The 14,297-nt window shown below is 43.6% G+C and overlaps 1 protein-coding gene across 1 annotated transcript in view; it reads right to left on the bottom strand.

Annotated features, from left to right (window-relative positions):
- Nucleotides 1-14,297, bottom strand: part of ALPK1 (alpha kinase 1) — a gene marked incomplete at both ends in the record, with an annotated part of 64,367 nt that overhangs the window by 14,017 nt on the left and 36,053 nt on the right. The window contains 6 exons of the mRNA XM_080697169.1: nt 837-941; nt 2,601-2,696; nt 3,762-3,838; nt 4,954-5,040; nt 7,194-7,253; nt 13,236-13,434. Of these exons, the coding sequence (XP_080553295.1) occupies nt 837-941; nt 2,601-2,696; nt 3,762-3,838; nt 4,954-5,040; nt 7,194-7,253; nt 13,236-13,434 (624 nt within the window). The remainder of the gene's footprint in view (nt 1-836; nt 942-2,600; nt 2,697-3,761; nt 3,839-4,953; nt 5,041-7,193; nt 7,254-13,235; nt 13,435-14,297) is intronic.

Here is a 14,297-nt window from a genome sequence, read left to right on the forward strand (position 1 = left end):
GGGATTACAAGCGTGCGCCACCACGCCCGGCTTCCATATACTTTAAATCATCTCTAGATCACTTATAATGCCTAATGCAATATAATTAATTTAAGTAGTTGTTACACTTCATTGTTTAGAAACTATGAGAAGACAGTCTGTGCTGGCTATGATCCTGTGATCCTCCTGTCTTAGCTTTCAAAAGTACTGGGATTACAGGTATGTGCCACCATGCCGGGCTCAGATGCAACTTTTCCCCCCTAAATATTTGTGATTCAAAGTTTGTTGAATATGCAGATGAATTATATATGCATACAGAAGGCTGAGTGTATTTCAGAGTGAAAGATTTCTTAGTACCAATCCTAGCGATTTGCATTTAATAGGCTTAGAGCCTAGGTGTGTGTGTGTGTGTGTGTGTGTGTGTGTGTGTGTGTGTGTGTATGGAACCCAGGGGCATTTGACCTCCAAGTTACACCCCCTGCCCTATTTTTTATTCTTTATTTTGAAACCGGGTCTCGCTGAGTTGCAGAGGGCCTCACTAAGTAGCTGAGGCTGTCCGTGAACCGCGATCCTCTGGTCTCAGCCTCCCAAATGCTGGGATTACAAGCGTGCGCCACCACGCCTGGCTGGTATATGTGTTTTGAAAGGGCTCCTTGAGCAAGCCTGATGCGTAGCCAGGTGTGGGATCCAGTGTTAGAACAGGCAGTATTTCAAGGCGTTATGCCTTGGGTACCCACGTGGGAGTCTTATCTCAATGGCCAGCGGTGGCATGTTGCCTACAATAAGGTTGACCCTCTTCCTGCTGGCTCCAGGGAAGCACCTGAGGGAAGAAACAGAAGGAGCCGCCCTCACGTTACCATGGCTGTGAGCACGAACAGGGGGGTGTAGGCACTGAAGGCAGCTGCCAGCTTGCAGGCTTCTGCGGCTGAGAGCAAATGATGGTCAAACTCCTTGAGCAAGCCCTGCAGGAACACATGAGACAACTCAATATGGTTACTTAATCATTTGGGATATTACTAGAATTGTGAGTGTTTCCCCTTAGCAACAAATTTGCTATGAAATTCTTCTGTTTTTCTTTCAAGATTTTGAGAGAGCCCTTGCTGTTCATCACAAACCTTTCAGAGCAGTGTCAAGAAAAAAAAAAGTGTGTCTAAAGACCCCAGGGCTTTGATAATAGCATCGCACACCCTCCATCCTTAACCCACACCCCAGAGATTGTGTGGCATGTGAAAAACTGTGTAATGCCTGCCAGTGCAAAGTCAAGAGGTTGACCTTTGGAAAATGGTGGCACTTCTTTGCTTGCCATTTTGCACATTTTGCATCCAGATTATTTGACGACTTCTGCATTGTTCTTGGCAAAGAGCCCTTTACGATTCCATGGCAATGATTCATTCTAAAAATGTGTACTGAGTACTCCTCAGGCCAGGCAGTGTTGGACAGATGCTCAAGGAGGCAGTGAACCTCGCAGGCAGTGAACCTGTGATGAGTCTACTCACAGGTGTGTTGGGGAGGGATTGGCCAACACACGAAACAAATCAAACACACAGCACATGAGAGGATGATAAGTGTTCTGAAGAAAAACTAAGTGGAGAAGGTTTAGGAAGGTCCAGAGTGGGAAGGAAGTGTGCAATTTTAAAGAGCCATCAGAGACAATTTCATTAAAGATGATGTATAACTCCTTTTCTCTTCTGGTCTGATGGAAGAAGCAACATCTTACTAAGTTTTGTATTACTAGCGAAAAACTGCATGTATTTTTTTTGTTACATTAATGAGTGTTAAATATGGTTGCTGTTGTCATTTTGGTTGTTTATTAGAAATGGTACTATAGGTGGTAAAAATCTATATCAATAATATTAGTAGGACTCTAATGAGTTAAATATGGTTGCTGTTGTCATTTTGGTTGTTTATTAGAAATGGCAATATAGGTGGTAAAAATCTATATCAATAATATTAGTAGGACTCTCAATTTTAGTTCTGTCTAGAGAGAGGTTCAATGTCAGCGCCATTCTCCAGGAAAGCAGAGACCTGGGGTCTCTCCCGCTGTGTCCCGTCTTCTCTCCTAGTGGTGTGTAAGCTGTTGAGGGCACCTCGCTCTTTGGGCCTCAGTCTATTTTTCTCTAAAATAGGAATGCTACATTCTTTTCTACCTACCTCCACAGGTTTATGCGTGTATACAGAGTTTCTGAGCTGTAACATGACATGTAATATTAGTAATCATTGTTATTAAGATAAGAGCCTGGAACAACGACCAATAGTCTGATTTGAACAGATAGTGATGGGTTCTTAAATTATTAACCCTTGATCTTTAAAGTGATTAGAAACTGAACTGTGTGATCATTTGAAAGGAAATGAGTGGGGATCAAAATCACTTTGATGATTTTCATTCATTCGTCCACCAGAACTTTTTGGGTCCTTTCTGCAAGTCTCACTCTGTGCAGGCGGTTAGATAATAAAGCTACTGAAGACAACACGGTCCCCAGGACTGCTCCCTACCAGCAGGGGAGATCAAGCTCCCTGATCCCCAGTCTCCTGAGGAAAAGGTTGACAAAGCAACACCAAGAATAACGTTGACAGTGCCGACATGGTGCAGTCAGACTGTGTTTTTGGCAAATGATAATTACCAAGTTAATCTGTGGATTATTCTTAAACTTTTCATAATCTTTTTTGCTCATGGAAACAAAGATGTCTGCCAATATGCCAAGTGATGTGGAAATGCCCTATAAGGAAAACACAAACAAATCAGACAGGAAATTCAGGGTTGATAATTCCTCTCATCTCATGGCCTAAAGCAATGATAATCTCTCCAAGTAAACGATTTGCCTATTATTTTAATAATAGGAAACATTATTGTTATACTCCTGGAAACACTTTTCTTTTTTTTGTTGTTTTTGTCGTACTGGGAGTGGAACCCAGGGGCTTTCCTACCTCCAGGCTCTACTCTCAGACCTATTTTATACTTTATTTGGAAACAGGGTCTCACTAAGTTGCTGAGAGCCTCACTAAGTAGCTGAGGCTGGCTTTGAATCTGTGTGATCCTCCTGTCTCAGCCTCCCAAGCACGGGCATTACAAGCGTGCGTCACCACGCCTGGCCTGGAAGCATTTTTGAACTGGATATCATTGGGCTTAAGTGATCATCATATCTTGAAGCACATGGACTGATTGTAAACACAGCTATTTCTTAGTGGGTTTTCACTGGGTTATCAGTAATAACTTGTCTGAACTGGTGGCCTGAACAACTGGCCCAAAAAAGAGATCTCACATCACTTTCTTTCTGTGTCATAGAGGATGACAGGCAGCAATGCTGGTGATCCAGCTCTGGGGAACAGAATGACTAACTTGAGGCTTCAGATAATGAGAATATTTCCACAAAGCTACAGAAAATGAAATGTCAAGTAGAAGAGCAAAGTATGCTTCTCAACATTTCGAAGATGCTACATATACAATGAGGAGGTCTTCGCTCACTTGACTCAGGGAAAACAATTCTCTATATAAGCAACTTGACCATTTGAATCTGGTAAAGCTAAATGCATAATAAAACAGACAGCTGAATGGGCCAGGATGAATAGACAGTTACGAATGATTATAGAGCCTCCATGTGAGCAAAGATGGAGCGAGATGCAGAAGGAAGTTTACCTACTAAAGTTTCTTGGTCCTGGGCTCATGTATAGTAAATAAAAGTAGCACGGAAGAAATTGGAAATGGTAAACTGAATTGTGCCAAAAGGAAATAATTATCTAAGGACAAATATGGGAAAGGAGAAAAAGAAGCACTGGAAAACCACCTTTTTATCTGGCCGAGGCAGTGTCAAATACCCTACGATTGAGGCCCATATCAACGCTGCTGCTTCATACCACATGCCTGAAAAAGAAAAGGAAAGAAAAGGGAGGGCGGGGGAGACGCTGCAGTGTCTGTGCTCTTGTGTTAGAAAATACTTAGGCAAGCTGATACACAACATTCATTGGATTCTACTGAGAAAACTCAGGACTGGATTAGGTTGATAAAGCAATTTGGTTTTCCAGTTGTTTTACTGCATACAGATAATTTTTTATTTCACTGGGAAATAGAGTTATTATATATATTTTGAATACAATATGTTAATATATTATGTGTAGTTTTTTTCATTACTTACAAGAATATTAATTACAATCTTCTGTTAAAGTTTTTCAAACACTTTTTTATTTTGTGGGTCTGGGGCTGGAACCCAGGGGCATTTGACCTCCAAGCTACACCCCCTGCCCTATTTTTTATTCTTTACTTTGAAACCGGGTCTCACTGAGTTGCAAAGGGCCTCACTAAGTAGCTGAGGCTGTCTGCGAACCGCGATCCTCCGGTCTCAGCCTCCCAAATGCTGGGATTACAAGTGTGTGCCACCATGCCCGGGTCTTTCAAACATTTTAGTTTGTCATTTAGAGTATAATTAGGGTCTGTCATTTGCTTTAAAAATTCATGAATACCTTAGAGACAAGTAAGGTGGTGCTATAGGGGGTTTAGGACAAGGTGTCGCTACAGCAAAGCCTTGCTGAACTCACCTAGAGGCTAGGAGTACTACCGAGAGCCTGAAGATTAGCAGGCACAATATACTCTGTAAATTTCTCTAATAAAACTCAGTAGAAAAAGTATTGTGTTTTATAGGCATTCATAACACTTCCAGAATGTTGTTGTTGCTGTTTGTTTGTTTTCTTAGACAGAGTCTTGCTATGTTACCCAGGTTGTTCTTCAATTTGGGTTCAAGTGATCTTCCTGCCTCAGCCATCCAAGTGGCTGGGTGTGCTACCCAGCACTGTAGGCGTGTGCTACCCAGGTCAGCTCCTAGGATCTTGAATGCCATTCTGTTTTCAATGAGGAAAGTAAGGGAAGTGGAGGAATCAGTGATTTTATCCAGAGGGTATAAGAAAACTCCATGGTACACAGTACAATCTTCTAGCCAGACTTTGTAAATTAGCCTTGGGAGGAGAGGCTGTTGAGGTCAGTACCTAGCTTTTGCAGAATTTGCCCTCTGATCTGTATACACACGGACTGCACCAGGACCCGGTCACTTTCACTCTGGTATAGCCAGGTACCTAAAATGAAAGAAGGAAAGAAGTTGCCTGGAATTATGATGGAAATGGCCTGGTCATATAAAACTTTTAATAGAGGCCTTCATAAATGTGTGTGGTACAAATTTGAGAAAAAAGTCCAGATTGCAAGGCCCTGCAAGAACTGGCTCTGCCAGCTCCAAAGTACTGCCTAGCCACCCCCACCCCCGATTAATTTACTCACTATATGACCCCACAGACTTACAGCTGCCTCACAGAGGGCACTGTCAACCCCAGCTACCCCAAATTGGATACTGAAACTGATGACTCCACACAACAACCAAGAGGGTATGAGAAGACTTATTAGCCATATAATGAGATTTTCTAGGGAGAGCAGGGACAGATGACACAAGCTGGTCCACTTAACATGCGCAGAGGAAGTGACAAGTGGCCTTGGATTGTGATCGTGATGTGGGGACAAGGTAAGGTCCCTGAATAGTTGGTCTAGAATTTGTGGTAGAGGGTTTTTAAAAGATTTTAATCATTTTTTCACTGTGGAGCAAAAGGGGAAGGAGATGAATGGAGTCTGAAAGTTGTCAGTGATCAAAAAGAGCCAGGCTCAGCTGGGCATGGTGGCACACACCTGTAATCCCACTGCGTGGGAGGCTCAAGCTGGAGGATTGCAGGTTTGAGGCCAGCCACAGAAACTTAGCTGAGACCCTGTTACAAAATGAAAAATGAACTAAAGGGCTGGGGGCATAGCTTGGAGGTTGAATCTTTAGTAACAAAACAAAACAGAACAACAAAAAAATAAAAATTAAAAGAAAGAACTCTGAGTATAGCTCAGAGGTAAAAATTCCCCTGGGTTCGATCCCCGGTACCACCCCCCAAAAGTCAGACACTGTATCACATTCCTTTATTATTCTCTGTGGCTCTGAGTTCTATACTCTTTCTAGCAGTTATTTCCAGAGTGTGTGTGTGTGTGTGTGTGTGTGTGTGTGTGTGTGTGTGTGTGTGTTAGAAGATAGTAAGTATGCATATTGTACCCTAGTGATGCTGGCCATAAATAGGAGGTATGGTTGATATTACATTCCAAGCTATCTCCCTCCTGAAATGCCTGTTAATTTCAAGGAGCATGATACCCTATGTCTAAGCACATTGAACTAACTCAAAAGCTCATTGGAAACAGTGCTCAGCCTTTTGGAAAACTTGTTAAGTGCCCAGGAATTCCAACAAGATTTCTGAAGGCTTAAATGATTTGTTACACAACTCTTAGGACTTTCTTCCTTTCTTACATGATTGAATATTGAAAAGAACTTCATTTTAAGATAGCTTTTAATTAAAATTCTTATATAGCAAGACAAAATTGGTTTTCCATAGCATTTAAATACATAAAGCCAAAAGCAGGCTCTTCTGAACTTAGAGACTTTTAGTCCCAGTCACAATCCTTTGAAAGCTGCTTCTAAGCTCTTCTGAGGCCCATAAAGCTCCCTGTCTTAAGAGTACTGCCCACTAGATAACATACGCTGTAATGGAGGGAAGTACCTGTTTTGTTTTGAAATTAGAGAACACAGAGACCAAAGTTACTTCATTCATCAGTTCAGAGTCAGTCCCAGGCAGTTCTGAGGACATCGAATAAACAGTGAGTGCTAAGTCACTGTTACAGTTTAAGTGCAGAATGTCTTCCAGAGTGCATGTATTAGGAGCATGGTTCCCAATGGAGGAAGGTTCAGGGGTGGGCACAGTTGGAAGAGGTGGATGTCTGGGGGAAATGGCCTTAGAAAGTATATATACCTCTGGCATTTCTCTCTCTCTCTCTCTCTCTCTCTCTCTCTCTCTCTCTCTCTCTCTCTCTCTCTTCTCTCTTCTCTTCTCTCTCTTCTCTCTCCTTTCTTTCCTCTTCTCTCTCTCCTCTCTCCTCTCTCTCTCTCCCTCTCTCTCCTTCCAGTCACCATGATGTAAGAACAGCCTCTCACCACCATGCCTTGCTGTTGCTGTTTCTGCCTTGGAGCCAGCCAACTATGGACTGACCCTTTGAAACTGTGAGTCCACGTAAACTTTTCCTCCTCTATGTTGTTCTTGTTAGGTATTTTGGTCACAGCCCTGAGAAAATCTGGCTAAAGCAGCCACTAAATTGTTATTAAAGTAGAACTCTGGTAGGGTCTGGGCTAAGAGTCATCATGGAAATGTGCATTTACCTGTTGTCCCGTTGTTGCTTATCAGACTGCTCAGGATATACTCTGCTTTTAAAAGTTTCCCTGCGAAGAAACCAGATGCCACACAATTAGTTTTGAACATGTACTTTAGATACTACAAATAGATTATACTCTAAGATGGATGCCCTGGGAGAGGGACCACAACCCTTACGGGAAATGCTATTTTTTTGAAAAATTAAAACAATAGCTATGTCATCTATAAAACTGAAAAGGAAAGATGAAAATTTCAGAAGTTGGTAAGGTGGGAAGTTATGGAGCATCCAAAATGACAATTAGACTCATATAAATGTATGATTATATATCTGTGTGTTTAATTCATAATTCATTTTTATAGGGGAGAGTTTATTCGGTAGAGCCAAATCTTTGCATTTCTTCTGTGTGGAAAGTGTATCTCAGGTGGAACAGAGTTGCCCAGGAAGAGACTACTTATAGAATTATTATGAAGGGATTTGGGGGCAGAGTGGGGAGGTTTGGGGATTTTAGTTATTTTGGTTGCTGCCACGTAGGAGGGGCTGTGTGTATGGACAGATAGTTTCCATAGGTAGAAAACGCAATCATTTTTCCTTTTAAACATCCTTTCTTCCAGATGCCTCTAAGCCCTACATGGCCCAGCTCTGTGGGTTCCTTGACCTCATCTCTACTATCTTCTCACTCCCTCTTCTCAGTGGCACTGTCCTTGGAAATTTACGGACTCATTTTCACATCGAGTTAGTTTGGCTTGAATGCCATTACCCAAATATCTCTAAGGATTTCCCTTCTGCAGGTCTTTCCTCAAATGTCACTGTCTCCTGAGGCTTTGTCTCACCAAAGCGTTTCAAATTGCACACGTAGACACACATCCTGGCCATGGCAGGGTGCGTTTCCAAAGTAGCTCACAATGGCATCTTCCCCCGTAAGCTCCTTGCAACGTGACCTCGCCATTCCTCCACTAAGAAGTGGAGCTGAGCGTTTGATTCCCGTCTTTGAATAGGAGCATGGCCTGACACGCTTTCCCCAGTGCTAGGTGCTAGGTGGAAGAAGTGACACCGTGTACCTTGTCTAGCCTGGCACTACCTGGTTCATCTTCTGAGGTATAATTTCCTCCTGAGGAAAATATACGTGTGTGTGTGTGTGTGTGTGTGTGTGTGTGTGTGTGTGTATGAATGAGCGCAAGAAGGAAATGTCTCTGACTGTAATGAACACTTCAAGTTATTGTCTGAAAATGTCTAATTTGTTCTTATTTTTCTCTGATCCTTTTTTTTTTTTGGCCTTCAGTTTTGGTAGGTATAAAACTTTAGGTTGAAAGCTATTTTCTCTCTCTCTCATTTTTTTTTGGTACTGACGATCAATGTACCATTCTACCTCCAAGCTACACACCCAGCCCATTTTATTTATTTTGAAACAAGGTCTTACTAAATTGCCTGGCATTGAATCTTCTGAGTACTGAGATTATAGGTATGTACCACCACATTTGGCTAAAATCTATTTTCTCTTAATTTTATGTAGATTATAATGCTTTCTGAGCTGTTACTACTGATAAAATGCTTATCAGTCTAAATGAACTTTCTATATTAATACTCTGCCTTTCCTCTGTCTTCTTTTTTTTTCTTTATTTCTTTCTTTTTTTTTTGTGATACTGGGGATGGAACCCTTCTACCTCTGGGCTACACTCCCAGACTTATTTTATATTTTATTTGGAAACAGGGTCCCTTAAGCCAGTGAGGCTGACTTCAAACCTGCATGATCCTCCTGTCTCCGCCTTCCAAGCGTGGGGATTACAAGCATGCGCCACCACGCCTGGCTAAGGTTTTCTTTTTATTTTCTAGAGTTTTACCACGCTCTTGATGTGAATTTGAAAATTTTTTTCTTTTTGGCTTAAGGTTAGATATATGTCTTCAAAGTAAAGACTTATATTCCCCAATTCTGAATTTAATCAGTCATTCTGGAAGCCTTGTTAAGCTTATGCAGTTTCTTTCATTCTCTCTGTGCTTTTGAACTTCTCTTTCACGTGCTCATCTTCTTAACTCTCTGTGTTTCATTCTCAGTATTTCCTTTAAACACAATTTCCAATGGCATATTTCTCTCTCCTGCTCTTAAACCTGCTGCAGGAATACTTTTGAGGTAAGTCAGTTAAGCGGTTGGAAGACTTGAGAATCAGTCACTTGTGCCAGACGGGCCAGCGAGACGCTTGAGCCGGCCTCTTGCTACTCCAGTGAGTCCACAGAAGAGCAGCATCCCTGTCATCTCCGAGCTGGTGCGCAGTGCTGACTGTCAGGCCCTCGCCGGCCTAAGAGTGAGAACCCGCATTTCAATCAGCTCTCGAGGGAGGTCTGGCAAGCTCTGCTCTGCAACATTGCCAGCTACACCTTTATGTCACTGCCCTGAGAGAAGACTAGATAAAAACTTGAGAATTTGTATTTAGAAATTTTATGATCACTCCTCAAAATAATTTTATAGTGGTTGAAGTTGCTAATACATACACGTTGGGCTTGCCTTCCCCCACCCCCTGCAGTCCTGGGGACTGAACCCTGGGTCACTCTAACACTGAGCTATATCCTCAGCCTTTTTTATTTTTTATCTTGAAACAGGGTTTCACTAAGTTTTCCAGGCTGTCCTTAAATTTACAATCCTCCTGCCTCCGCCTCCAGTCTCTGGATTACAGGTATGAGCCACTGTACCAAGCTACATATTTTTGTATCTTTATTTTATTTACTTGCTTATTATTTTATTTATTGCATTCACCCAATGAAGCTTTTCTTTTTTACTGTGGAAGGCCCTTCTCAGCACTCAAAATGCTGAAAGTTTATCCTACCCAGTGAAAGAACTGCTCTCCAGCCATAGTTTTGTGGTTAAAATCTTGTATCCTATACCTATGGGAAAAAAAAGAACCTGTATGCTATGTCCATTGTGTGGGCAATCTTCCATCAATTGCTACAACTTTCTGACAACCATATTGATCTATAATGTTGATTGCTATATTTTTAATTTCTGTAGTTTTATTTCAAATGAATAAATCTATTTTCTTTCCCCGTAGTGTTCTGTGTGTGTGTGTTTTTTTTTATATATTTTGTCCTGGAGATTGAACCCAGGGGCGTTCTACCTGAGCTACTCCCCCAGATATTTTTTAGATTTTATTTTGAAACAGGATCTCACTAAGTTGCTGAGGGCCTTGCTAAATTGCTGAGGCTGGTTTTGAACCTGCCTCACCTCCTGTGATCCTCCTGTCTCAGCCTTCCAAAGACAGGGATTATAGCCAGGCACCACAGCATCTGGCTCTAGTCTTTTAAATATATTATTTGTTAGAGCCATGTGAGTTTGTCAGGTTGTTCTGTTTGTGTGGTTGTTTGTTTGTTTGTTTGTTTGTTTGTTTTGGAGCTCTGCTGTCCCTCTTGTTGTATAAGATGCTGCTTTCTTGTTTTCCTTTGTTGCTTATAAATTTTAATATAAGGTCATCTTCAGCCAACAATATTTTCTTGTGGGATTCCCAAGCCTTGGAGCAAAGATGAGTGGTTTCATACCTGATTTTCTTCTGGGCTCCAGACATTTCAGTCAGGAACTTTCTTCTTAGTCACTTGGTAGGGGATTTCCTGCCTCATGCTTCAGGTACGTTCAGACTGCACGCTGACATTTGGCGTAAACTTGGCATATTTGTTTGTTTGTTTGTTTGTTTATTTTCTGTTCAGTCTCCTTTCTTGGTTTGTGCAATAGTATAAGAATTGCAGCTTTATGCAACTGTTTCACTCCTCTTTTGGGCCCAAAGCCCTGGCGCCTCTTGTCTGCGCAGGGATTAAAATGAAATCTCTTCCCGCAGTCCTGTCTCCTAGTGCAAAAGCTGCGACTGTAAGCATATCAAGCAACAATCTACTGCTCTGACTTTGAACAGCTATGTTTCAGGCACTTTAAAATGAGCTCCAGTTTTCGTGTTTGTAGAAGAGAAGACTCCACAGGCGCTCGGTCCTCTGGGTTGATGACATCGGAGGCCTGAGCCTTGCCCTTCGCTGCCGTCTGAAAGGCTTGCCTTGAATTTCAGGCAAGAGTGAGCTAGACAGGCCCAGGGAATCTCCTCTTGACTTGCCTCTGACTTCCCACTGTGTTGTTATCTTGACCTTCTGACTGAGTTTTGGGTGAATATCAGAAAAGGCTGGATCAAAGAGGGTCATAGTAAGACCCTTCTTCTACCTTTAATTGCTCTTCTTACCTCTTATGACGCAATATAATCAATCAATCCCTCTACTTCTACACCACGGGGTTCCCAAAGGCTGGGATTGAGCACCCCCTCTTTTTCACTATACTGTCCCTCTACACTCCCGAACCCCATCCACAGCCCTGGCCTATCCCAGCCCTCTCGCTCTCTTCTGTTTCCTTTCCCCAACCCCTATGTGTCTCTCCCTTAGACATCCAGCAGAGGTGGAGGCTCCAGGGATGTTTTGGGCAGAAGTCTACATATAGAAGATTTAACTTGGAGGATGTGTCTGTCTTCTTGCAGCACAGTTAGTATTGTCTTTGAAGAAAAGACAACTCTAAATTGGAGAATAAGATCCAGGCCCTTTATCCTAGGTACAAAATGATGTCCGCAGAGGAGCACACTGTTCAAGACAACGTCAAGGTTGATTCGTCATCAGGAGACCACTCTGCCACGTTGGTTAGAGACAGAAGTACCAAAACTAACAGAACAAAACAAACGAACAAAAACACTCCCTAAGTAAAAAGCAGAGTGTAAAAAAAGCAGAGGTATCGGCCGATCTGTTTGCTGCTTGATCTTGACTTCTGAGCCACACCACCGCAGGATAGGTGACATCACTGTTTCTAGTTCTTTTTTTTTTTTTTTTGGTAGTACTGGGGTCCCTGGAAACCCTTCTACCTCTGGGCTACACTCCCAGGCACCACATTTTTATATTTTTATTTGGAAACGGTCTCTGAAGCCAGAGAGGCTGGCTTCGCCTCCCACGCTCGGGGATTACAAGCGTGCGCCACCATGCCCGGCTCCTGCTTCTAGTTCTTGATGGGAACCATCCTTAGCACCCTGCGGGCACAGGCCAGCAGCCCTCATCCTTGTCCCCCCCCAGAATGCTCTGCCCTGTCCTCTGATATCACCACCAGCACACCAGTTCTTAGGGTTCCTTCCTGCTTCACGTTACAAATGCTATCAGGGACACTAGGAAAAAGACATTTTTCCTAAGTTTGACAGCTTACCGCAGTAACTCTAGAAACGTCAGTAATAGATGTGGGCACAATGAAGGCAGGTGCAAAGACTTGGGCTTCTGAGCAGGTAGCCACCGTTCTCCCTGTCCCTTTGTCCTCCGCCCCTCCGCATTCGCCATTGTCCCAGTTACTGTGGTCAGTACAGTTCCCATTCAGAGGAACTGAAGTAAAGAGATTGTAACCTCATACAGCCCAGAGTTATTAATATCATGGCAGTGGCAGAGCGGCCAACACGGAAGCCAGTCCTGCTTCTGGGCGAGGCAGCCTGCACGCTTTCCATGCTTCAGCTTTTCACGCCGGAAAGAATAGCAGGCTCCATGTTTCGAAACCCAATGGTTATCAGTCATTTAAGAACTTCAAGAGTAATGTGGAATGGGTCTTCGCAGTGAGGGAGCAGCCCCCCCCCCCACTCCACTTCTTAAGTTGGACTGTCAGCCTCACTTTTCATTTCATTCAAAGTGACGGGGGGAAGAAAGATACTTTGAGACCTAATCAGGTACTGTACCGGTGTTCTGAGCATAAAAACCCCTCCGGTTGCCCAGAGGGTCTGTCAGCCCCATTGTGGCGTAGTCAAGTGGCCTTACATAAAGGAGACAGCAGCGCTAAGAGAAAATAGTCGAATTCTAATCTGCTCTTTAAAGGCTCTTGGTCTGAAGTATAGCAATTCAGATACCCCTGTTTGAAAGCAGCGGGACGGATTTGTTAGAAGACAAAAGCTCCAATTAGTATTTTCCACACCCTTTCACAATTTCCCTGCTGCCTTTGGCTCTGAAACCCTTTATGCGGGGCCTTTGTGCTCGGGCGGCGGCTCGCGGCCGGCCAGGGTCGGCCAGGGGCAGCTACCTGCGTTCATGGAGACTCGGGCCTGGCGGACCACGACCTGCGGCGCGATGGGCGTCGCGGGCCGCAGCCGGTGCAGTCCCCGGGCCACCTGCAGCAGCTCGCCCGACGCGTCCAGCCCGTACAGCAGCCTGTCCACCACGAAGACGATGGCTGCGGCCGCCGCGCAGTCCCGGGCCCCGATGCAGGCTCGCAGCGTGGCCTGGGGACAGAGAAGAGACTGAGGGACACGGGAAACAGCCACAGAGCACAGGCTCAGCGCCGAGCTTGGGCCCCGAGGTGTTTCATTAAAACAATAACCGCCAAACCTACAGCCAGCAGAGGCATCCTTTACACAGCCACAGGAAGAAAAGGAATAAGGCAAACCAAGTCAGCGGAGGGACAATAGTAACAGTTCCTTCAGTCTGTGTCCGTTGTATAGTCACAGTCACGAGTGATAATGCGGATTTCCTGTTCAAGTTCCAAATGCAGAAGTATCTAGGGCAAGGATTAAAAGTGCCCCCACACCCCCACTCCTCAGCCTTTCTTCCCACCCTCCCCCAGTCCTGTTCGCTCCCCCTGATAATGGTTTAGGAGAGATTCCTCCAGAACGTCGTCCCCTTTGAAGTAGACCTACACATTAATTGATTCCTTGTCTTGCCTGGCTTTCTCCCTCGCTCTTCTCTCTCCCCCATAAATGAGATCACACTAGACATATTGTTCTGCCGCTCTCTTCTCTCAAGCCATCGCCACATCTGGGAGGACTTTCCACATCAGCTCTCAACACCCTGCTTCATTCAGTGCATACATGTTAATTAAGAAGAAGTAGAGAATTGGGGGTAATGTTCTTAATTTACGTTATCATGTTGAGTCAATAAGTAAGACAGAAAAAAGAAGAAAACAGGCATGAATGAATGAGAAGTACAAACAAATGAGGCAAACTTCTGTAGAAAACACCCTCCGTCGGGGTGTTATACTCAGAACCTTTGGTTTAGCATAAATGCGTTTATCATCCGGTACTATTTTCCTCCTATGTCAAACTAAATCATGTGAAAATTTTTTTCTTTTCTTTTCAATTTAGTTTTT

Source organism: Muscardinus avellanarius (assembly GCF_963383645.1).
Source record: "Muscardinus avellanarius genome assembly, chromosome: 6".
In the NCBI taxonomy this organism is placed as follows: domain Eukaryota; kingdom Metazoa; phylum Chordata; class Mammalia; order Rodentia; family Gliridae; genus Muscardinus; species Muscardinus avellanarius.